The sequence below is a fragment of the Kazachstania africana genome, chromosome 4 (assembly GCF_000304475.1).
Source record: "Kazachstania africana CBS 2517 chromosome 4, complete genome".
In the NCBI taxonomy this organism is placed as follows: Eukaryota; Fungi; Ascomycota; class Saccharomycetes; order Saccharomycetales; family Saccharomycetaceae; genus Kazachstania; species Kazachstania africana.
In genome coordinates this window covers 852,491-874,438 of record NC_018943.1, presented here as the reverse complement: position 1 = coordinate 874,438, position 21,948 = coordinate 852,491, and the positions used below count along the sequence as shown (strand labels likewise).

General features: G+C 36.8%; 10 protein-coding genes across 10 annotated transcripts; 6 read left to right on the top strand and 4 right to left on the bottom strand.

Moving 5' to 3' along the window:
• Positions 1–90: 90 nt before the first annotated feature.
• On the top strand, positions 91–3,147 carry YCG1 (condensin subunit YCG1; the record flags this gene model as incomplete). The annotated part of the gene is made up of 1 exon (XM_003957176.1): positions 91–3,147. The coding sequence occupies one exon, from the start codon at positions 91–93 to the stop codon at positions 3,145–3,147; it is 3,057 nt and encodes a 1,018-aa protein (XP_003957225.1).
• Positions 3,148–3,262: 115 nt separating this feature from the next.
• Positions 3,263–7,300, bottom strand: YSP2 (Ysp2p; the record flags this gene model as incomplete). Its single annotated transcript, XM_003957175.1, has 1 exon — positions 3,263–7,300. One exon carries the CDS (start codon positions 7,298–7,300, stop codon positions 3,263–3,265), a length of 4,038 nt encoding a protein of 1,345 aa, XP_003957224.1.
• A 930-nt stretch (positions 7,301–8,230) lies between these two features.
• On the bottom strand, positions 8,231–8,776 carry SKP1 (SCF ubiquitin ligase subunit SKP1; the record flags this gene model as incomplete). Its single annotated transcript, XM_003957174.1, has 1 exon — positions 8,231–8,776. One exon carries the CDS (start codon positions 8,774–8,776, stop codon positions 8,231–8,233), a length of 546 nt encoding a protein of 181 aa, XP_003957223.1.
• A 195-nt stretch (positions 8,777–8,971) lies between these two features.
• PEX3 (Pex3p) lies at positions 8,972–10,246 on the bottom strand (the record flags this gene model as incomplete). The annotated part of the gene is made up of 1 exon (XM_003957173.1): positions 8,972–10,246. The coding sequence occupies one exon, from the start codon at positions 10,244–10,246 to the stop codon at positions 8,972–8,974; it is 1,275 nt and encodes a 424-aa protein (XP_003957222.1).
• A 466-nt stretch (positions 10,247–10,712) lies between these two features.
• Positions 10,713–12,128, top strand: UBX5 (DNA protein crosslink repair co-factor UBX5; the record flags this gene model as incomplete). The annotated part of the gene is made up of 1 exon (XM_003957172.1): positions 10,713–12,128. One exon carries the CDS (start codon positions 10,713–10,715, stop codon positions 12,126–12,128), a length of 1,416 nt encoding a protein of 471 aa, XP_003957221.1.
• A 310-nt stretch (positions 12,129–12,438) lies between these two features.
• GPI8 (GPI-anchor transamidase) lies at positions 12,439–13,566 on the top strand (the record flags this gene model as incomplete). The annotated part of the gene is made up of 1 exon (XM_003957171.1): positions 12,439–13,566. One exon carries the CDS (start codon positions 12,439–12,441, stop codon positions 13,564–13,566), a length of 1,128 nt encoding a protein of 375 aa, XP_003957220.1.
• Positions 13,567–14,143: 577 nt separating this feature from the next.
• On the top strand, positions 14,144–16,144 carry IRC3 (double-stranded DNA-dependent ATPase; the record flags this gene model as incomplete). Its single annotated transcript, XM_003957170.1, has 1 exon — positions 14,144–16,144. One exon carries the CDS (start codon positions 14,144–14,146, stop codon positions 16,142–16,144), a length of 2,001 nt encoding a protein of 666 aa, XP_003957219.1.
• A 403-nt stretch (positions 16,145–16,547) lies between these two features.
• On the top strand, positions 16,548–18,356 carry KAFR0D04350 (STE domain-containing protein; the record flags this gene model as incomplete). The annotated part of the gene is made up of 1 exon (XM_003957169.1): positions 16,548–18,356. One exon carries the CDS (start codon positions 16,548–16,550, stop codon positions 18,354–18,356), a length of 1,809 nt encoding a protein of 602 aa, XP_003957218.1.
• Positions 18,357–18,483: 127 nt separating this feature from the next.
• On the bottom strand, positions 18,484–20,643 carry RQC1 (Rqc1p; the record flags this gene model as incomplete). Its single annotated transcript, XM_003957168.1, has 1 exon — positions 18,484–20,643. The coding sequence occupies one exon, from the start codon at positions 20,641–20,643 to the stop codon at positions 18,484–18,486; it is 2,160 nt and encodes a 719-aa protein (XP_003957217.1).
• A 191-nt stretch (positions 20,644–20,834) lies between these two features.
• Positions 20,835–21,836, top strand: IPI1 (Ipi1p; the record flags this gene model as incomplete). Its single annotated transcript, XM_003957167.1, has 1 exon — positions 20,835–21,836. The coding sequence occupies one exon, from the start codon at positions 20,835–20,837 to the stop codon at positions 21,834–21,836; it is 1,002 nt and encodes a 333-aa protein (XP_003957216.1).
• Positions 21,837–21,948: the final 112 nt, after the last annotated feature.

The following is a 21,948-nucleotide window of genomic DNA, read 5'->3' as shown; positions in this document are numbered from 1 at the left end:
ACATTTAAGAGATTAAGATCAAGAATGAGTGGATTAGTTGAGAAGGGATCCAAACGTGGGTAATTGTCGAGAATGGCTACTGTAGACCACATGCAGTACAGTGCTAATACCGATAGCGTCGGTGAAGATGATGTGCATAACAAGATTTTCAATTCTATTGCGCATGTTTTCCAGCAAGCTCAGTTAACTTATGCAGGCCACAGGAAACACGTTGCTGTTTTGAAGAAGATACAGGGCAAAGCACTCAGCCAAGGGTATGAAGATGCTTTCAATTACTGGTTCAATAAGATAGTAACTAGAGTTCTACCGTTGAAGAAATCGGAAGTTATAGGTGATCGAATCGTCAAATTGACTGCTACGTTCATAGCATCATTAGACCGAGAGATTGAAATTATGAGGAAGAATAATCATGAAAGTTTGTCTCAACACGAGAATATGTTCAATAAATTTGTTGACTGCTTCATTAGACACATTTTGAGGGGTGTAGAAAGTAAGGATAAAAATGTACGATACAGAGTGTTACAATTACTAGTGATAATCATGGACAACTTGGGCGAGATCGACGAAGATTTGTATAATCTACTGATGTGGTCTCTAAGCAGGAGGATATTTGACAAAGAAGCTTCTGTTAGGATTCAAGCTGTATTCTGTTTGACCAAATTTCAAGATGATAATAGCGAAAGCGCCGATAATGAGGCTACACAAACGTTAATGAGATTGATTCAGAATGATCCATCTGCTGAAGTTAGGCGTGCAGCTATGCTCAACATCGTGAATAATAAAAGTACCAGGCCGCATATCCTGGAGAGATCGCGCGACGTTAATCCAATCAATAGAAGACTGATTTATTCAAAGGTGTTAAAATCAATGAATAAAAAATGTTTTACTGATTTAGATACCAGGATTTTAGACCAATTAATAGAATGGGGGCTCAATGACAGAGAAGAACCTGTAAGAAAAGCATGCGAAAAATTAATTTCTTATCACTGGGTTAACCTTCTGGATGGTGATCTTATTGAATTATTGGAAAATCTTGATATCGCAAAATCTAACGGTAGTATCAAAGCTCTCGAGACACTTTTCAAGATTAGACCAGATATTTTAACCAAGATTAAATTTCCTGATGATGTCTGGAATCAGTTTACCGTTGAAATTGCCTTTATCTTCCGTTCATTTTACATCTATTGCAATGAAAATACTTTGACAGAAATCTTAGATGATACGTTCCCTGAGGCTTCTAAATTATCGAACATTTTGAATTTTTATTTAGAGAAACGATTTCATTGTGATACTAGTGCTTTGCCAGACATAGAAAAAGAGCATTTGGAATTTATCATAGAACAGATTCTGGTTACTGCAAATAAATACGACTATAGTGATGAGGTGGGCAGACGTTCTATGCTAAACGTTATTAGAAATATGCTGCATCTTGTTGACCTCTCGAAGTCTCTAATAAGGATAGGTCACGAAGTTTTGAAGACGTTGTCAATTAATGAAAGAGATTTTGTAACAATGGCAGTGGAAATTATAAATGACTTGAGAGATGATGACATTGAGAAGCAAGAGGAAGAAGAGAAAACGACAAAGAAAAGCCATGAAGATGAAGATGAAGAAGATGATATTGCATCTTTTCATTCTGCTGTAGAAAATTTGGCTAATGGCGAAGAAAATACTAACAATCAATTGAAAAGGCTTCCTAATGAGAGAGAAGCTAGAGCAGAAACTATTGTATTATGTTTAACAAGGTCTGCGGCAATGTTGGAACTAGTCGATGCTTCCTTAGAACAAAGTATAATGATATCGTCGCTTATAGATACCCTCATTATACCTGCGGTAAGAAGTACAGAGCCTGATGTCAGAGAATTGGGTGTTAGAAATTTAGGGCTTTGTTGTCTGCTGGATATTCAACTAGCAATCGAGAACATGTATATTCTAGGTATGTGTGTTTCAAAAGGCAATGCTTCGTTGAAACATATTGCTTTACAGGCAATTGTAGACATTTTCTCTGTGCATGAAAACGCTGTGGTAGACGGTGAGAATAAGGTTGATTCTATCTCATTGCATAAGATTTTTTACAAAGTGTTGAAAAATAACAACTTGCCAGAATGCCAAGTAATTGCAGCCGAAGGATTGTGTAAACTCTTCTTAGGTGATATCTTCACTGATGATGATCTCTTTGAAACTTTAGTACTATCCTATTTTTCCCCAGTAAACTCTTCCAATGAGGCTCTAATACAGGCTTTTGCTTTCTGTATTCCAGTGTACTGCTTCTCTCATCCAACACATCAGGTCAGAATGGCTAGAGTTGCAGCTGACGTACTTATGAGACTATGCATATTATGGGACGAGCTACAAAGTTCTGATGATGAAAAGGTGGATAAAAGCGCGATGCTGAAGCCTAATATTATTTTACAGCAGCTAATCTTTTGGACCGACCCTAGAAAGGTTGTCAATCGAACAGATGAAGAAAGCTCACAAGATAGTGTACAAATTGGCTTCTTATTGGATATATTAAAGATTTTTAACCAAATAGAAAAGAAAGAGATAAAAAAAATGATTGTGACGAATATTCAGACATTTTATGTTACATCAAAATGTCATTATGCTTTGTTGAAGGAAGCAGCAGAGCATATAGAAGATATATTAGAAAATGAAACTCTCGATAATACAAGTATGAACTCTCTTGAGAGGTTCAAGGGGGTATTGAACGCTCATCTTACAGAAGCCCATGAGCTGATCTTGAATTCATCAAAAAGAGAACTAGATACCTCAGCTACAGAACATTCTGTTGTTGCTGACAGCAAAGAATATTCCTCTGAGAATTCAGAGAAAAATGATATCGAAATGGATAGAGATGGATATCCTCAAACTAATTTGTCCCCTAGAGTTCTTGGAAACAATTCTACTGAACAAGATCCGACAACACATCCAGAAAAAATAGAATTTGTCTCTTGTAACAATACAAGTGGATCTACTGATGAGAAACATAGCATGCTGAGGAAAAGAAATAGAAATGAAATGGAGGAATCAATAATACTAAATACTGCTGATACTCCAGAGAAAAATGATGCATCAAAAACTGCCAGCGTCAGCCTTTCTGAAGATATGTCCAGTGATGTTGACATGCTAGGTGTAGATAATAAATGAGTTCATTTCTAGTAATTTATTTTCAAAGTTATATAAATTTAATAATTAAAAGAAATACAATAAATTCGTGATAACATATCAAATACTACAAATGTCTACGGGCATTGTAAGACCGTCAACTTTGCTCTCCTATAGATGCTAACATTTTTTTCATCTCATCAAGCTGCATTTCTGTTATTTGTATAGAATCAATCAGCTGCTGAATCCTACGTGATTTAACATTTGCGGCAGATGTTTCTTCTTTAGGGAATAACCGGCTGTGTTTGAGTAATCCATCACCGCGATTATCCAACCAGTCCCAAATTACATCCTCTGTTTCAGTAACTATGTTTGGTAAATTCTCTTTACTATTCTTATTTTTCCTAACATCATCTTCGTAAACTTGATATAGAGTTTTGATGTTAGGAACATAATTGTATTCATTACCATCTATGACAACCCTTCCAGGTCTAATAATTTCAACGTTTGGTCCCCTACTCGAATGGAATATGAATCTATAAAGCATGAATAAAAGAAAGAGAGAGAAGAATACAGCAAAAACTTTTTTTATGGAGTCAACTCCAATAATGTCCAAGATTGGGGAAATAGAAGAAGCTTGGGTGACCTCAGCATCCTGACGAGTAGAGACTTCCAGAGCCTTTACTTTATTAGTTTTAGCTTTGCTCTGACGTTTCTTTGTAGTTTTTTTCTTCATTGAATAAGAGTTAGCAATCACGTCTTTTATCTGCCCAAGAATTTTTCCATTAGCAACTTTTTGGCCTTCAATTGTTCCTCTTTCGATAGGTCCTCTTAGAATAGACTTTCCAGTCCATGGTATATTACTTACTACCATCATATTTGTGGAATTATCTTCGGCCCAGGATAGATAAGTTCTCGTGTGAACAGAAAAGCTATTTCCATAAGGCACATCCGGTGATTTAGTTATATTCCTAACAGCGATGTAATCATTTGTATCCAAATGTTCGATCTTCTCAGTTACAATACACTTTGTTTGCTTAGGGCCTATTGAGGCATTTAGGTTTTTAATGTAGTTAAAAGACCTTTCATTATTAATAAATTTTGGTATTTCTGAGATATCAACATTATCCTGATTCTCTAGAACCTTTCTCATGAAAGAAGTATCATCACCGTACAGTAATTGGAAAACTGTACCAAGAGGAGCAGCAATATTGGTTCCAGGTTGGATAATAACATCATCCTTTTCTTTCTTAAAAGGCACCTTTGTTGGAGCATGAACAGCTGGTCCCAACGTTGGTAATCCTGTTGATTCATACTCTTCTTCATGATTCTGCTTTGCAGGTCCCTTAACAGAGCCTTCCTTACTTGGCTTCCATTCAACCCTTTTCTCCTTTACAAAAGTTGAAATTTCATTATTCATCACTTTGGTGGTGTCAATGACCCCGTCATAAGATGCCTTTTCGATAGCACCCTTTATCCAACTTTTAGCCGTCCAGTTCACCAAAAAATATACAGTCACTTTTGTTGTATTATTCTTATCCCAAGTCAAAACAGTTGAAGTGTTGATGCTAAAAGATCCACCCGAGGGTACATCTGGAGTTCTTGAAACTTGACTTACCTCAACATATTCATTTAAATCATAATGTTCTAGTGTTTCTGATATATGACATTTAGTTTTACTAGGACCAAAACCAAAACTGATAGGCTTATAATAGGTAAAGACTCTAGTGTTACTGCCAATCAAAGGAGAAAGAGAGGAAATATCAAAATTTTTTTGAGCAGTTATTATATCATATAACATAGTCGTGTCGTCTCCATAGAGTATGTGCGCCACAGTACCCAATGGGGCGTCGATAATCGTTTCACTGACAAGCTTCTCCTTATCCTTAAGTTTGTAATTTGCCTCTGTTGGTGCATGTTTGGAAGGACCAAATTTTGCGCCAGCACTTGATTTAGAATTTTTAGAAGCAGGAAGTGCTGAAAAGCCATCATCATCTAGATCATCACTACTCGTCATTTCGGTATCAGAGTCGTTATTATCAATATCGTCATAAAATTCACTTAGATTACTGATATCACTATCACTCGAATAGCCTCCTTGGAAGTCACCATTATCACGACTTTTAAAACTCTTCCCTAAAATAATTTGATTCCAAACGTCCGTAATCAAATCAAAAGTGGAATCTCTTGAAATAAATGAAGCGAAAATATACTTCGTATGCAATGTGTCGATAACGATACCATTTGGGAAAATACCAGCTGTAGTCTTTTTCTCAATCTGGACGATTTCCTTGAATGGTATAAATACAGTACTGACCCAACCTAATATATTTGAGTAGAAGCATATATGCTGGTTTGAGATATACATCCGACCTTGCAGAAGGATATCTCTTGATAAGGCACAACTATGGTCAATTATAAGTTTTTCATTTGGACCCAACCCGGTGTCTTTAAATAGGTTATGAAATTCTGCATTCTTCTTTTCACTAGCATATTCAATTCCTTCTAATTCTGTAAAACTTTCATCATCAATATCTATATCTCGATCTAGGCCGTCAGATAAAATAGTATCTGTGGCACTTCTTGAGGCATCATCATTATTTAAGGCAGCTGCATTGGTGCTGACGTTATTGTTACTAGTCACGAAACTAATTGATGGAATATTAGTGCCTTGTTCATTGCTGTTTCTGGTCTTGGAAATAGAATTTCTGAAGGAAATGTTGGGAATGACTTTTAGGCCCAAATTAGTCGGTGAAAATGATCTTCTATTGAGAATATTCTTTGACATGCTTCTACTTTTTCTTTCGTTTGCACGGTTTTCCATATCTAATGCCTCATCATTAGAAACTGACGAATATCTAGAATTTCTTTTGTCATCTTGATTCTTTATTATTACTTTTTGGTTTACAGGAAGCGTCTTACTTCTGGCCCGAGAACTAGTTAAGACATTCTCCAAAGTACGGTTTCCCTTTGACTCTAAGATACTTTTGGTCTTTACATCATCTCCTTCAATACGATCCGCCAATGATAATTTACTATGATCTTTTTCCTGTAAGCTGAGTAAAGAATTTAAATGATGATTACTTGAAATAATTGTATTTTTTCTTGAAGATAAGGCTTCATCGTTTATGGAAGAGTCATCCACATTAGAGCCGTTTCCAAATATGTCTAAAGAAAGGTTACCGTTACCCAAGGTTGTGACAGCAGGAGGCTGCGTAGAAACTGATTGGAATTTGACTTTAGTAACAGGACTTTGAGGAAGCTGCGAGGAAACTGAGGCTAAATCATCGATTGAAACTTTGGATTCTGTCATTGTGGGTGCACTAACATTAGTTGCACTATATTGATTTGTTTCCGCCTCAGATGTCGTTGAAAATTGACCTGATGGTGACTGATTACTAACTGACAATAAATGATCCAAATGCCTCAAAAAGGATGCGCTTCTTGTCGGAAGAGTTGAATGGAGCACTGTATCATTATTAGCATCATTGATGTCTGAGAGTGTACTATTTGCTACAATATGGGAGTCTTCATCGCTTCCTGTGGAAAATTGTTTGTCTAACCCATTGGATTCATTGACTGTAATTTTTGGCACATGAGAAACTGCATTATGTGCAATGGACATGATTGTACCGAAAATACTCGTCGATGGACTACCCACACTCTTATCTATAGTGGACGGAGTCCGCTGAATGTTCAAATGTGCAACATCTTTAGTAGAAGCGTCTTCACTCCTCTGTCGAGAGGCAACTTTACTCTTAGTCGATTGATTGTCCAGTGTAACAGGAATGTTAAAGTAACCATGATGCCCTGTCTTCCTCTTGATACCACCAGTCGAGTTTTGTAAGGATCGTCTTGGTTTAAAAGACAATTCAGCTTCACTTTCAGTGTCCTCAATACCATCGGAACTTATCGTACTTTTACCTCTTCCAGCACTCTTGATTGACACAATTTCAGGAAGCTCGATATGATTCGAACTAGAGGCGTTAGCTGGAAGATCACTCAATATTCTTCTCTTTGCAACCTCCTTCCGATTTTTACTTGACTTCTTTGTCGATAGGGATGATCTAGATACTGTAGTATTGTTTTTATCTGAACTGGAAGGGCTGCCTTTAGACTTATTTCTCTTCTGCCTCAGCTTCAATTTGGATAACAGTCCATTTTCACTCAATGATCTAACTTTTCTTTTGCTCATTTTCCATGTGCAACTATTATTATAATATCACAATGGGAGGTTTCGTAAACAATCTTTATACAATACACGGATGGAAACAGGATAAGAACTAAAAAAAGTTGACTGATTAAAAGTTGAAACGCAAACCACAATGAGTATGCTCCTATTGTTATGGTAATCCTTGATTGTGAGGCTCTATTGATTATATCTCAAAATTTGTCAAATTCAAATAATTCTGTTTTGTAACAAAATTTTCCTTTCGGGCAAAACAATATTAACATGAAATGTTTATAAATGCACTTTTTTGTAACGTTAAGCTAACTTTGAATCTTCGAGAGATTTGTCAATCCTCGAGGCCATTGAGAGATCGAATGATGCTGCGAGGTTTGGTTGAGAAGAATGAGCAGATATTTTGACACGATTTAGCAGTGCTATGGTGGACTAGGATTGTAGGAGAGGATCTTTTGCAAGAGATTGAATTGCTGTCATTTGCATGCCAGTCTTGAGATTTAGGGACGATGAAGTTAACTTCACCTTCAGTAAAATATATACGTAGTTATAGGGCTACTGAGATGGCGAATTAACTGGTTTTCTTAGTACTATGACAAATGGTGAATCATACAGAAAATGCTTCCCTGTGAAATACTCAGGTTCACTGAATAGCGATAGGTTTGAAGTGAATCACAATAATGATAGCAGCCCTGATCGTATTCGCCGAAAACACCTACAAGTTTATTGAACTCTGACCATCTACTAAATACCTGCTGGTACCCGAGGGAAAAGTTCAATCCTTTATATTGGGTAAGACATTCGCAATTTCTTGAAATATTTGGGTATATCTGAAAAGGAGGATATAGCACCACCGCAGAATTGTTTAGTGATATCAAACGGATGTTTTTTCTCTTGCTATGAACCTATATATTTACAAAAACTGATGAAACGTGAACCGAGTTAACGATCTTCGGCCCATTCATTCTCACGTCTAATTGCAGCCTCTTCCTCTGGGGTGAAATCATTGACAATATTAAAAGTTCTTCTGATCTCTTCAGGTGACCTCCCTCTAATCATTTCAGCTACAATCTTGCAACCAGCATCCAATAAAGGCTTAATATTTAAGTAATTTGCTGCGAGAATGATTTCATATAACATTTCTTGGTCTACTTTCAAGAACTCGCGATCCCAGGAATCTACAGGAGCGGATTTTCTTGAATCATCATCCTCCTCATCAGGGAATACTGAATCCTTGTGATGTTCAGCCCATTCTATAACTTTTTGAAGAACAGAAGACCTCACATTAGGCACAGGCATGACAATTTCTTCATCTTCATCTTTATCTAAATCCTCATCCGAATCATCTTCATCTGAATCATGTAATGCATTGTCATGCATATCATTTAAATAATTTTTCAATAATAATGAACGTTCTGCAATCTTACGATCAACAGTAAATTTCTCACCTTCTCCACTAACTAGTACGACCGATTGACTCTTAGACATGTCTTGAATCACTATTCCTTCAAATCTTTACTAACAAATCTGGGTCGGTATCCTCCCATTACCAGTGATTCTTCACTTATTAGCTTTTTCCATCAACACAAAATATTATCGGAAACGTTACCCGTACCAATAATACGACTTTCTATTAGTAAGACCACTGGGAATATGTTATTAGAAGTATATATGGGGCATATATTAGAGCATGAAATTACTATAAACACTGACACATAGATCATTCAGCTCGTTGATTGCATTCAATTGATTCAGATATGCATTGTTGATGGAAAGGTTACCGTTCACAAGCATTTCATTACACACATCTTTTAGGCATATTGAAATGAGTGCTATTTGATTTTTACCATCACTTTCTTTCTTCTTGGACTTAATCTTGTCTTCTGTTGAGTTCATTATGTATTGAAATGACTCATTTATTAGTTGTTCCATTATGATTTTGGAAACATTGCTTTTCAAATAATTCTGGGTTTCGTTTATTAATCTTTTCAGCACTATATTCTGCCCATTGGCAAGGACATTGAAAGAACCACTGTCCAGCGTTTGCTGCAATACGAAAGATTCCAATTTTTCTTCCGGTAAAAGTATATTAGATAAACCATCCAAAGTTTCTAAATTTATCTTGTAGAAAACTTCATTGAGTTTTGTACTGAATTCTTTCAAAGTCAATACATCCTTAGGCCCAAGATCCTTAAATTGAGCATCAATTTCTCTCTCGACGATTGAACGATATTTCAACCAGCCACGATTTAATAGCCACCATGAGAGAGATAAAAATGCTTGTTCGTTGATATATGTAACTTGATCGACTTTATTAGTGTCATCCTCTAGATCATTATCACTGATTCGTACGCTTGATATGATTGTAGACGTAACCCATTGCAGAAAACTCGAGTTATTTGACTTCTGATTCTCAATCCTCTGAGAGCGTAGCGCTGTATCAAGATACTCCCGTCTTGTTAACATGTTCAATTGCAGCTTGGCCAGTAATAGTAGCGAAGACATCACATAAGACGTCGTCACGACTTTAATTAAACTCTTTACTTTCAAATCGCTCCATAGTTCTGCTTTAGTCTTTGTAGCTGGAACATCTGATCCCACAGCGGTAGCAGTACTATAACTCATGGTATCACTATTACCGTTGTAATTTTTCTTCTCCTTTAAAGCGCCAAATATACCATTTAAATCCATGTCATTATCATTCAATACCATGGATACCACTGGTAGCAACTCATAAACTGTTATGAGAGAATCCTCCTGAGTAATTTGAAACCTCCGTTTGATCTGCTCCTTTATAAACCGTTCCTCGTTGAATCGTCTCTGTTGTCTCACTAGCCAAGTCTTGAGGCAGTAAATAAGCATAGAAGTTGTCATAACAAAACCAGAGACCATTGTGAGGGTAAATACAAGTTTCCCTCTGTGTCTTTGAATGAGTGACCTCTGATCTCTTGCTGACATACTTAGACGGTTCTTGAGGCTCGACAAGTTTGCTCTTTGATACTATAAAATTGACGTTAATCTGCTTTTAACCAATGATTCAATTCTTTCGGAAGTTCGATAACACTGTGAAAAATAGCTTAGCCCAAATAAAATCAAGAAACACCGACCACGTTAAGTATAAGATACCGTGATTCAATTGGATGTATACCGATCAATTACAACTAGTCAGCAGTAGTAACATCAAATAATAAACACCATATAGAATGTGACATACATGTTGTAAATATTCCTTAAAAAGGTGTATTTCCGGGTAATGAGCGCATCTCTCAAAATTTCGTTCCACTATAATAAATATATGACTATTTACAGTGTGGGTTATGGTGATGCATATTAGACAACTATAGCGACTTATTCACAACAACATATAGAGGCTCAGTGTATATGAGAGAATAGTAGAAGAATAGCTATACATATTAGAAACAAAATGTCACAGGAACAGATAGACAATTTTATGGCGATTACGAGTACTGAGGACTCCAACGTTGCCAGACAATTCATTGAAATGGCTGATGGCAATTTAGACATTGCAATTTCATTATTTTTTGAGCATGGCAGCAGCTTACAAACTAGTGACAGTCATATTCATAACAGTACTGCTGACTCTGAAATGGCCGAAAGATTACAGAATGAAGCATACCAAGAATCACAGGAGGAATATGTCAGGCCTCCCGATGAAGCTAGACACGAGACTTTGACAGATACGCACGTTTTTCATGGGACATATGGCGGGATTGGAGGAAGTTTTAACCCTTTGACTCGCAATGCTGATGACATGTTTGATCATTCCAGACCAAGAGGCGTTTTCAATCAGCATCTAGAGGGTGATTATTCGGATTTTTCCAACAGTGGAGATTCAGAATCAGATTATGAGTATGCTGAAGAGACGGTTGTGGAGTTGGACGAAGATGGGAACGTACAGGAGGTGAATAGAATGGTTAGAAGACCAAGAACTTTGACCAAAGAAGAAAAGTTGGCAAAATTGTTCAGACCTCCCTTTGATGTAATGTCAAGAATATCATTAGATGAAGCAAGAGCGAAGGCTAGAGACTCTAAAAAATGGATCATGATAAATATTCAGGATACGGGGATCTTTCAATGCCAACAATTGAATAGGGACCTTTGGGCCTCTAGAGACGTTAAACATTTGATCAGAAAGTCCTTTGTTTTTTTACAATATCAATTTGAATCTACGAATGCTAAACCATATCTGAACTTCTATGGTGTTAAAGATAAGAACGATTTACCTCATATTGCAATTCTTGACTCTATAACGGGAGAACGATTAAAACAATGGAATCGTTCTGTGCCCACACCAATAGAGTTCATAACCGAGGTCAATAAGTTTCTGGAAGAATTTTCCTTGGATCCAAATTCAGTAAACCCAACAATAAAAGAACCTACCCCAGAGTTGGATCCAACAGAATTAACTGAGGAACAACAAATGGAATTCGCTATCAGAGAATCTCTTGGGGTCTCGCCTGACAAATCTGCTGTTCTTGAAGAACATCATACTAATGAAGAAGATGAACAAGTAGAACTGGACCCATTTGACTCGATTGTACCTGCAACACATTCAGAACCCCCGAATAAACCAGGCATCACCACCAGAATACAAATACGCACAGGAGACGGCAAAAGAATTGTTAGAAGGTTTAATGCTTCAGAAGATACTGTACGCACCATTTATCAGTTTATTAAGCACGAACTGGAGGAATTCAAAGACTGCAAGTTTCTTTTGAGTGATCATGGTAGAGAGAACCTCATAGACAAGCTGGATATGACTATTGAAGACGCAGGACTCAAGAACAGTTCAGTACTGCTAGAAAAGGAAAATGATTAATTGAAAACAACATTCATACTACTCATATATACATTGATTCATTTACCACAAATAAATAGAAGGTTTAATATACTCTTATAGTGAAATCTCTTATAATGTGATGTCTGGGTTGTGCTAAGCGCATTATCAAATTTATTTGTTTAGTGGTTAAGTTGACTAAGAAAATGTCGATCATATTAAGAGATGAAATATTAAAACAAATCACGAGAGGGACACTACAGATTCCATTACTATAATTAAAAGGCCTCATAACACCTAGAAACCGTTTAGCAAGAAACATAAATCACCCCGATATTACATCTATAAAACCATGCGTATTTGGTCAGTAGTGTTTCTGTTTGTTCTACAAATGCTCGCAACTGTGAGTGCAGAGCATACCAATAATTGGGCCGTATTAGTTTCAACTTCAAGATTTTGGTTTAACTATAGACATATGGCAAATGTATTAAGTATGTACAGAACAGTTAAAAGATTAGGTATACCCGATTCACAGATTATTCTGATGTTAAGTGATGACGTCGCTTGTAATTCAAGAAACTTATTTCCTGGTAGTGTTTTCAATAACAAGGATCACGCTATTGATCTCTATGGTGAATCTGTCGAGGTAGATTATAGAGGTTATGAAGTAACCGTAGAAAATTTCATAAGGCTATTGACAGATAGATGGTCAGAAGATCAGCCAAAATCAAAGAGATTGTTAACTGATGAAAATTCAAACATTTTTATCTACATGACTGGCCATGGCGGTGATGATTTTTTGAAGTTCCAAGACGCTGAAGAGATTGCCTCAGAAGATATAGCAGATGCATTTGCTCAGATGCACGAAAAGAAGAGGTATAATGAGATTTTTTTCATGATAGACACATGTCAAGCAAATACGATGTATTCCAAGTTCTATTCTCCAAACATTTTGGCCGTAGGTTCAAGTGAACTAGACGAAAGTTCTTATTCCCATCATTCTGACGTCGAAATCGGTGTTGCAGTCATTGACAGATTTACGTATTACACTTTGGAGTTTATGGAACAAATAGAAAAGAGCTCAAATTTAACGTTACAGGATTTGGTTGATTCTTACACGTTCGAAAAAGTACACTCACACGTTGGTGTAAGGACTGATTTGATGGAAAGAGACCCAAAGGATATTTTGATTACTGACTTTTTTGCTAGTGTCCAAAATATTTTACCTGATAGTACCGAAGATCTTGGAAAGAAGGTTGCGACCAACAAGATTTTAACTTCCCTACTAGAGCAGAATTCAAAGACCGACACGGCGGCTATGGATGGTACTACTGATGTCAAATATTTCAAAAAAGTTGGTTCTCTGAATCAGCACCTGGATGAAGAAAATGATAGTTCAAACAGCATGTATGACCTGTCACTTACCGCTGGCTCTATTCTTTTTTCAATTGTGGCCCTATTCGTGCTACACAAGTATTGATCATGTGCATCCCTCTTCTCGAAGGTTCTTTTTATAATATACATCAAACATTTATTTAAATAATATTTTCATGAATAAACCATCTGGAACATTGCAAAATGTACCGTTTCTAATTCGGACTTCAAAGAATACTACCCAAGCATCTATGAATAAATAGCTTAGTGACACCAGTCCTTATGGAATGCTCAATCGCGCTCTCAGGAAAGGAACATTTGTTCCAACATCCAAATGGCGTACCAGATTGGGCATTGAAATGTTGACACACAAGGTGTGTTACGGGATGATGATATAGACATATAGTAGTCTATTACGAGATGCATTCAATATAAACTCAAACGCTGTACGAATATGGGAAGAGTGGCAAAGCTGCCCCTCACCATATTTTCAAACAACGTCCTCAGTTAAAGTACTATTAGGCGAGAGTGTATGTAACTATCCGTTATGTGACGCCTCATGTTTTTCAATCGGTAGTAAATACATTACGCGAATGTGTATAATATCGATCGTACTTTAACAAATGCATAATGAGCCTCTCAAAACGACTATCTCCATCCAAGATTTATCTAATTGCTAGTAGATGCGAAGATGTTTGTTTAGGCAATTTAGTGTTGTGGCTAGTTGTGTAAGACAGCAATCTACCTTGGCCCTTCGCGATTATCAACAAGATGCAATAAACTCATGCATTCAATCTATCAAAAATGGGACAACCAGGATAGGTGTTTCATTAGCTACAGGTGGAGGAAAGACTGTTATTTTTTCGAATCTGATTCAGCAATTGAAGGAAGCCAGTAATAAACCCGATTACAAGGCCTTAGTGCTAGTACATAGGAGAGAACTGGCTCTACAAGCCTCCGGTACCATCCAAAAGTTCTTCCCACAAGCGCGCGTGCAGTTGGAAATGGGCAAGTTCCATTGCTCGATTGAAGAATCCGATATTGTTATTGCGTCTATTCAGTCACTTGTCAGGAGACTCGATAAGTACAAGAATAATAATATTGATTTGATAATTGTCGATGAGGCACACCATGCTGTAGCGAATTCTTATATCAAGATCTTGAGTCATTTTGGGGCCAACACAGCAGGTTCTAAAATTCCTGTAATTGGGTTTAGTGCTACATTTGAAAGGGCAGACAACAAAGCTTTGTCAACTGTTATAGATGAAATCGTATATCATCGTGGGATCTTAAAAATGATTGACGAAAAATGGTTATGTGAGGGGAAATTTACGACAGTAAATGTTGATGTAGATTTATCCAAGGTGGAAACATTATCCTCAAATGTAGACTTTAAGCTGGACAGTCTATCTAAGGTAATGAATACTGAAGAAGTCAATAAAATTGTGTTAAAATCATATTTACATAAACGTGAAAAAGATAATCTACGATCTACTTTACTATTTGCTGTAGACATTGCTCACGTCAAATCTTTGCATGATGTTTTCATCAAAAATGGAGTAAAAGCAGAATATGTCACCTCTGATACAAAAGAACATCATAGAGATGCGATTATCCAAGAATTCCGAGAGGGTAAAATTGAAGTGCTGATGAACTGTGGTATATTTACCGAAGGTACAGATATGCCAAATATTGATTGTCTTCTTCTTTGCAGACCAACTAAATCTAGGTCACTTATGGTTCAAATGATAGGTCGTGGACTGCGCCTTCATCATTCAAAGGCATATTGCCATATCATTGACTTTGTAGGTGCATCTAATGTGGGTATAATATCAATTCCGACCCTAACAGGAATAACAAATTTTGAAGGAGATTTGGATGATGCTACATTGGATGATTTGAACGAGATAAAAAAAGAGATGGAACGTAAAAGTCAGCTATTATATGAAAAGAAGAAACTAGAAATCGAAAAGACTCAAAAAGCTTATGAAGACTTCAAGAAATCTCTACAAGCTATGAATTCCTTGGAACTAACATTAACGACCTTTGGAAGTTTCGCTGAATTCTGCAAAATTTCTAAGCCTGACGGTGGTACGAGTGATTATTCAAAATCGTCAACGACAGCAAAGGAAGTAAAGTTCATTTTGAAATCAGAATATCCCTGGGTCAAATATTCAACAAATGCTTGGGCATTTCCCTTACATAACGAGAGCCATTTAAGATTATCCAAGGAAAAGGATGAGAACAAATCCACATTCTACACATTAAAATTGTGTCGTTTGGTCCCTAAACATTTACGATATGAGATCCCTGGTAAGTTTATACCAAGGGAACTCATAAAAGACGGCGATCTACTCAATATTTCAGGCAAGGTTAATGAGGTAATAAAAACTCTCAGTGCCGCTTCTGAAGGTAAAATAAAGAATTTTACAAAATTCACCAGATGGAGACAGGAACCCGCCACAGTTGGCCAACGAAAAGCTATTTGTGGTGCAATGAAGTCAGTATATTCTAGTAACCAAGGCAGCTTCAAAAGACTCACGACCTCAGATATAAATCTTTATGTTGAAAAACTTAGTAAAGGCGATGCTGCTAATATTATATTCTCAATGAGCTTAGCACCTGTTTATCCTTTAAAGGCATTACTACGAATTCTAGATTACAAGGTCCAATTGAAAGGCTAACAGTCTTTCATAGGTACTTCGGTAAGGAGATGCTAATAAACCTTAAATACATTTAAGAATAATTGAGAGAAGATCATTCTTCCCATTTTTAAAGTTCCGCCAAAATAACGTTATTTTGCGAGATACTGCATGATGAGGTTCGAGACGAAAAAAAAAAAAAAAAAAAAGAACCTCAAAATGTTTCAAGCTGACGCAAGGCCATTGTGCTTGCTGCACAATCCGAAATCTGAGTAATCGTGTTTTATATTTATCTGAGACACTTAAAAAGGTTTCAATTCTCATCATAAATGTTTTGTTTCTAAAACCTGTCCTTAACACTCTCTAATTTCAAGTCAAGTTCATTTTACCCGCAAAATACCATTTCACAATTGGAAGATACAATTTCAAAACAGAGATAGGTATTATGATGAAGATACAACTATCAAAGGAAAGAACTGAATCCATATTGAAGAACGAAGTGGAAGGAAGTACTGAGGTCATTCAATCAACTCCTGAGGAGGTAGAAGAAGCGCTAGTTCTGATAGATGAGCTAAAATACTTTTTGACGACAGCGCCTGTCAATTGGCAAGAAAACCAGGTTATCAGAAGATATTATCTCAATAATGAAATGGGATTTGTATCATGTGTCTTTTGGAATAATTTATATTACATTACCGGTACTGATATTGTAAAATGTTGCATGTATAGAATGCAAAAGTTTGGAAGGAAAATTGTGCAAAAGAAGAAATTTGAAGAAGGTATATTTTCAGACTTAAGAAATTTGAAATGTGGAATTGATGCAACGTTGGAACTGCCTAAATCAGAATTTCTTGCATTTTTATTTAGAAATTCATGTTTAAAGACTCAGAAGAAACAGAAGGTCTTCTTTTGGTTTAGTGTCCCGCACGATAAGTTATTTGCTGACGCCTTGGAAAGAGATTTGAAAAGAGAAGCATCCGGCCACGCATCGACTACTAAGGCCACTAACGAGCCAGCATACTCATTCCAATATGACTCTTATATGGGACAATCTTTATATGATCAATTAGTCAAGCATGTTACGATAAAGAAGAATACTTTGGAAAGTACGAATGTGAAGTTAGAAGATGCTAAAGAAAATAATAGAATGTATTCGGGTTTTTTGAAAACTGAAGACGATACCTTGGCGTCACTATCAGACGAAGAAAAGAGAGAATCGCGATCTACGGATTCGCGGGGGTTGGACCCTATGATTAGGACTTTGCAATCATCCAGAGATTCTTCTCCAACGCTATTTGATACTTCTGACCCAGTTCAAGCTGAGACTCGACCTTCTAGTATTCTTAAGCACAAAGAAAGCATAAACAACGAAATGAACGATTTTTCTCTAGATTATTTCCCCGTTGATATTGACTACTCTAACGAAGAGGATAAACTAGGCCCTCTAAACTCGGATATACTAGAAACGGTTTCTTCGACAAATATGTATGGATCGAATGTTAATCCTTTTGAAGAACATATATTCTCGAATTTTCAATATGGCAAGAAGAACCCAAATTCCACCACTGGTAAAACGCCGAAGAGCAGTAGAAAATCAAGAGATTATACCCAGGAACTTTTACAACTTGACGGGTTGGAGGAGAACGAACCACTTAAAATGAATGATAGAAGAAAATCTACTAAAGGCTATGAAAATATGTTCAATCCCAATCAACGCTACGGAAGTTATGAGGCTATGCGCACTGCAAATTTATATCAGTCTCCCGGCTATAACCAATACCCTACGGAGATTCTAGCTCAAACGATAGAGCAACCCATGATCGGTTTCGAAGGCATTTTTACTCCACAGAACGTATATAATAAAGAGTTTCAGGCCGAACCATTTGATTGGAATTTATTACAGCCATCGCCAGCCCACGCCATTAATTCTTATACACCTGGTTTCAGGCCCGCAAATGCGTACCCATGGGCTCAGGGTCCTTTTGTCTCTGTGGGAACACCAGCAAATTATCCAATGTATTATCCCCAGAAGACACCAAAATTCGTAAGAAGACCCTTTATGATAAATCAACCAAACTCATCAACAGGTAACCAATTTTCAAGACAGCGGAAAGTCACAAAACCGGCACATCGCTCCTCAGAATCATATACTAGGGAAAGTAAGTCAAGCATTCAAGATAAGATTAAGGAAAGTGCCAAGCAATTACAGGCTAATATACAAAATAAGACATTAGAAAAGTCGTGGCAAAAATAACAAAAGTTTTTGTTGTACGAATCTTGGCATGTAAATATCTCTTATTCTATAATATTGATAAAGTTGTAACTACAAGTAATGATTTTTTATGAAGTCTCTTAATAATATATATAATATATGGTAAAATTCAAATTTCAGGAGCGGCATTTGGGTTTTCTTGTAGATATTGGTCCAATGATAGCTGCCTTATTTGTGCTAAAAGCTGGTCATCTTGCATCCTCACTGCTTGATTAGTAGCAAGATCCCTGTCATTCACGAAGCTCTTAACGGTCTCTATAACTTCCAATGATTCTCTATCTCTTGCAAGTGGTGGGAGTACATCAAACTCAAATACTTCGTAATCCGACCAAACATATGAGGGAATACTTGCCATTACTGATGATTCCTCTGAAAGGACAACAAATCTTAGTAAATTCACAGGAATACCTTTAATAAAAAATGGGTGTTCAGATTCCTCATCTACAGAACCCATTAAGAACGATAGTTCAATTTTGTTATTTTGGTAATCACTCAAGATTTTACTTATCTCGTCATATAAGAACTTGATCTCTTCGTGGCCCTTCCATAATAAAGAAAATCTTGCAAGGTATGCTTTACATTCGATTTGTTCTGCGGGACTAGCAGAAATATCCAAACCTCCCACAAGACATCTGTCTCCTGCTAATTTGTCGATAAATAGCATAGCTATGGCTAACGGGTGGTGCTTAAAACATTTCATTAATTCTAATTTGGCTAATTCAGTCTCCTCAATCTTTAAGTAACTTAATACAGTACCCAGCGCTAATCCCAGTGTGTACCATTGTCTATAAGTGTTAGCTAGGGAAGATTTTGACAGATCTATAATGTATCGGTATTCAGAGTTTAATAACAAATAATGATCTAAGAAATACCTACATCCTAATGGATCTTCCAAGGGACTTAATGACCATAATACCTTGCACCACTCACCTGCAGTAGCAAAGGCACCTCTTTGAGCTAATGAAAGGATATATCTGAAAATTGTTAAGTAAAACTGTCTGTTAAAGAAGTAGATATATGGTAATTGAAACGAAGTCCCATCAAATTTCACGTTTGATTTCAAGGCACGATCAAAAACAAAAAGGGCTCTTTGTAATAATCCGTTAGTATTTGATTTATCTCCTTGTCTTATTGTTATGAGTGCAACCTGAAGAAGACCTGGTACATGGTATGGGAATTTAGAGGCAATCAAACTAATCAATGCTTCATGATCTGGATGTAATATGACGCTCATATAGAATTCTGTCATTGCTGCTTTATTTGAATCTGGATTTAGTGGCTCAAATTTATAGAAGGTGACATACTTCTGCCAGCTTTTCAAGTCTTGTTCAATGACATCTTTCCAATCAAGTGGACGCTGCCATAGCTGCCAATCCATTAACTCGTCACTTGTCAAAAGTCTCATATTTAATTCGCCTCTTGGTGTTGGAAGCCAATCGTCCCTTACCTTAGTGAATTGAAGACGATGGACACTACCACCAGGGCCGTTAGGTACATTTCTGTGGTCCTTACCGCCCCAATTCCTTACTAATCTTTTCATTTTTTGAATTTGCTTCAACTGCTGAGGCGAAATAGAAGTAGATGACATTGAGTCGATGTCTTCCAGAGATTCTGCAGAAATATCATCAAATAATAGTTTGAATTCCTGATGAGGGTCTAATTTTTTGAAATCCGTGTTGAAAAATCTTTTGGCATATTTGATAGTATGAATAGGGAATTTAGAGAAATATGTATCGTCAAGTAAGTCATTTTCGATGATATCAGTACTTGAGATTTCATCATCTGAGCCATTGTCGGATTCGGAAGCCGTGAAGAACTCATCACTGTGGTTAACATTTGTCACATTTAGACCAAAATCCTTAATATCTCGTTTTTGAAAGTGCTGTAACAGTTTATCTAGATCATCATCATTAAAAGTATCTTCGTCGTTATTTTTTGGGACGCATGAGTTTTTTCCCTTTTTCTTCTTGTTCTTTTTGTTCCTCCTCTTTTGAGATTTGGTTTGCAAAACTACCTTTCTAACTTCCCCTTCGTCGTTAGCACTTGAAGCAACAACTTTCTCATGAGATTTCATTCCTTCTGATGCTGGTACTTCAACTGCATCTTCGCTTTCATAAGAGCTTTCGTCATCATCCATTAAAGCAAATAAATTGACTTGCTTCGACTGTTGTTGTGTCTTTTCGTTTCTAGAAGGCGCCTTATTGGACGCTAGAAGAGATGCTAATAATTCCTCATCATTTTGCAACTTCCTGATTGCTCTAGAACTCATTGTAGGATTTCTGCCTTATCTTTTGCACTGTTACTGTGCTTCGAAGACTGCTTATATCATTTTTTTTATAGGCATAGTCGGAGCATGAAATTTTTTCAAAGCTCATCTCATCTCAAGAGACACATTCAATAAACAAAGGTGTTGATATAAAGGCATCTCAGTTCAGTTTACTTGCCGGAATAGGTTCAACGATGACTAAATCAAGAAAACAGAAGCAAAAGAAGCAGGACTTCCTGAAGAAAAAACTGAAGGTTGGTAAGACTGCTCCGAAAGCAAGTAATATAACGGATACATCTTTCGTTGCACGGACCATCTCTATTAGGAACCAGCATTTGGAGCATGACAATGATTTGATGAAGAGGCTATCTCTGTTAAAGCATCATAACGCTACAGTAAGAAGAGAAACATTGCAGATATATCAGAAAGCTATTCCGAGGATAATCAATACTAGAATAATGGCCCCATTATTATACCATGCCATTCCGTTAATTGTGGATCAAGACAAAGATGTTCGCGATGGTTTACTTTTACTTATAGAGGAAATAGGTAATATTGACCCAAAGATTCTAGTTTTACAATGTAACGTTTTCATACTATATTTCAATATGGCCATGACACATATTGTTCCTAGAATACAAGCAGCTTCCACCAGGTTCTTAATATGTTTAATGAAATATTGTTCTGATGAGATTGTGAGGCAAGCGTGGTTGAAATTACTTGGCAGCGTGTTGTCAGTTTTGGGATGGGGAACAATGGGTAGTAATCAAAGTGCAGGTGCAGTTCAAAGGAAGAAACGAGACTCTAAGAACACGAAAGTCCATCTAGATGCTTTATTCCAACTTATAGAGAAGGGATGTAAAGATCCTCACGAAATAATAGACGAAGACGACGCAAACAAAAAAGAAGACAGAACCACGAATCCTCACCTTATCCCGGATATGCCACAACCTTACGGTTACTTGAAACTATTCACAAGACAGTTGAAAACGGCAGATAACTCTTCGTCAGCAAATGGAGTGTCTTCTCAGACATCACTCGCAAACCAGGACCTGGACACTCGTCAACACGTCTTCAAAACAGAATATCTGGACAAGATACAAAAACAGCTGGCCCAGTTGATTAAAGAAGGTGGAGAGTGTGGTAAAAGTGCCAACAGCATTAACAAACTATTAGAAGAACTATTTGCCGATTAGCATTCCCTTCTCGTCTTTTTCCTGCCACAAGATAAACTAGTCAACATTTTTATATAGAAATTCGCTCAAACTGTAACATAAATAAGACCTACTCGAGAAAGATGCCAACAAG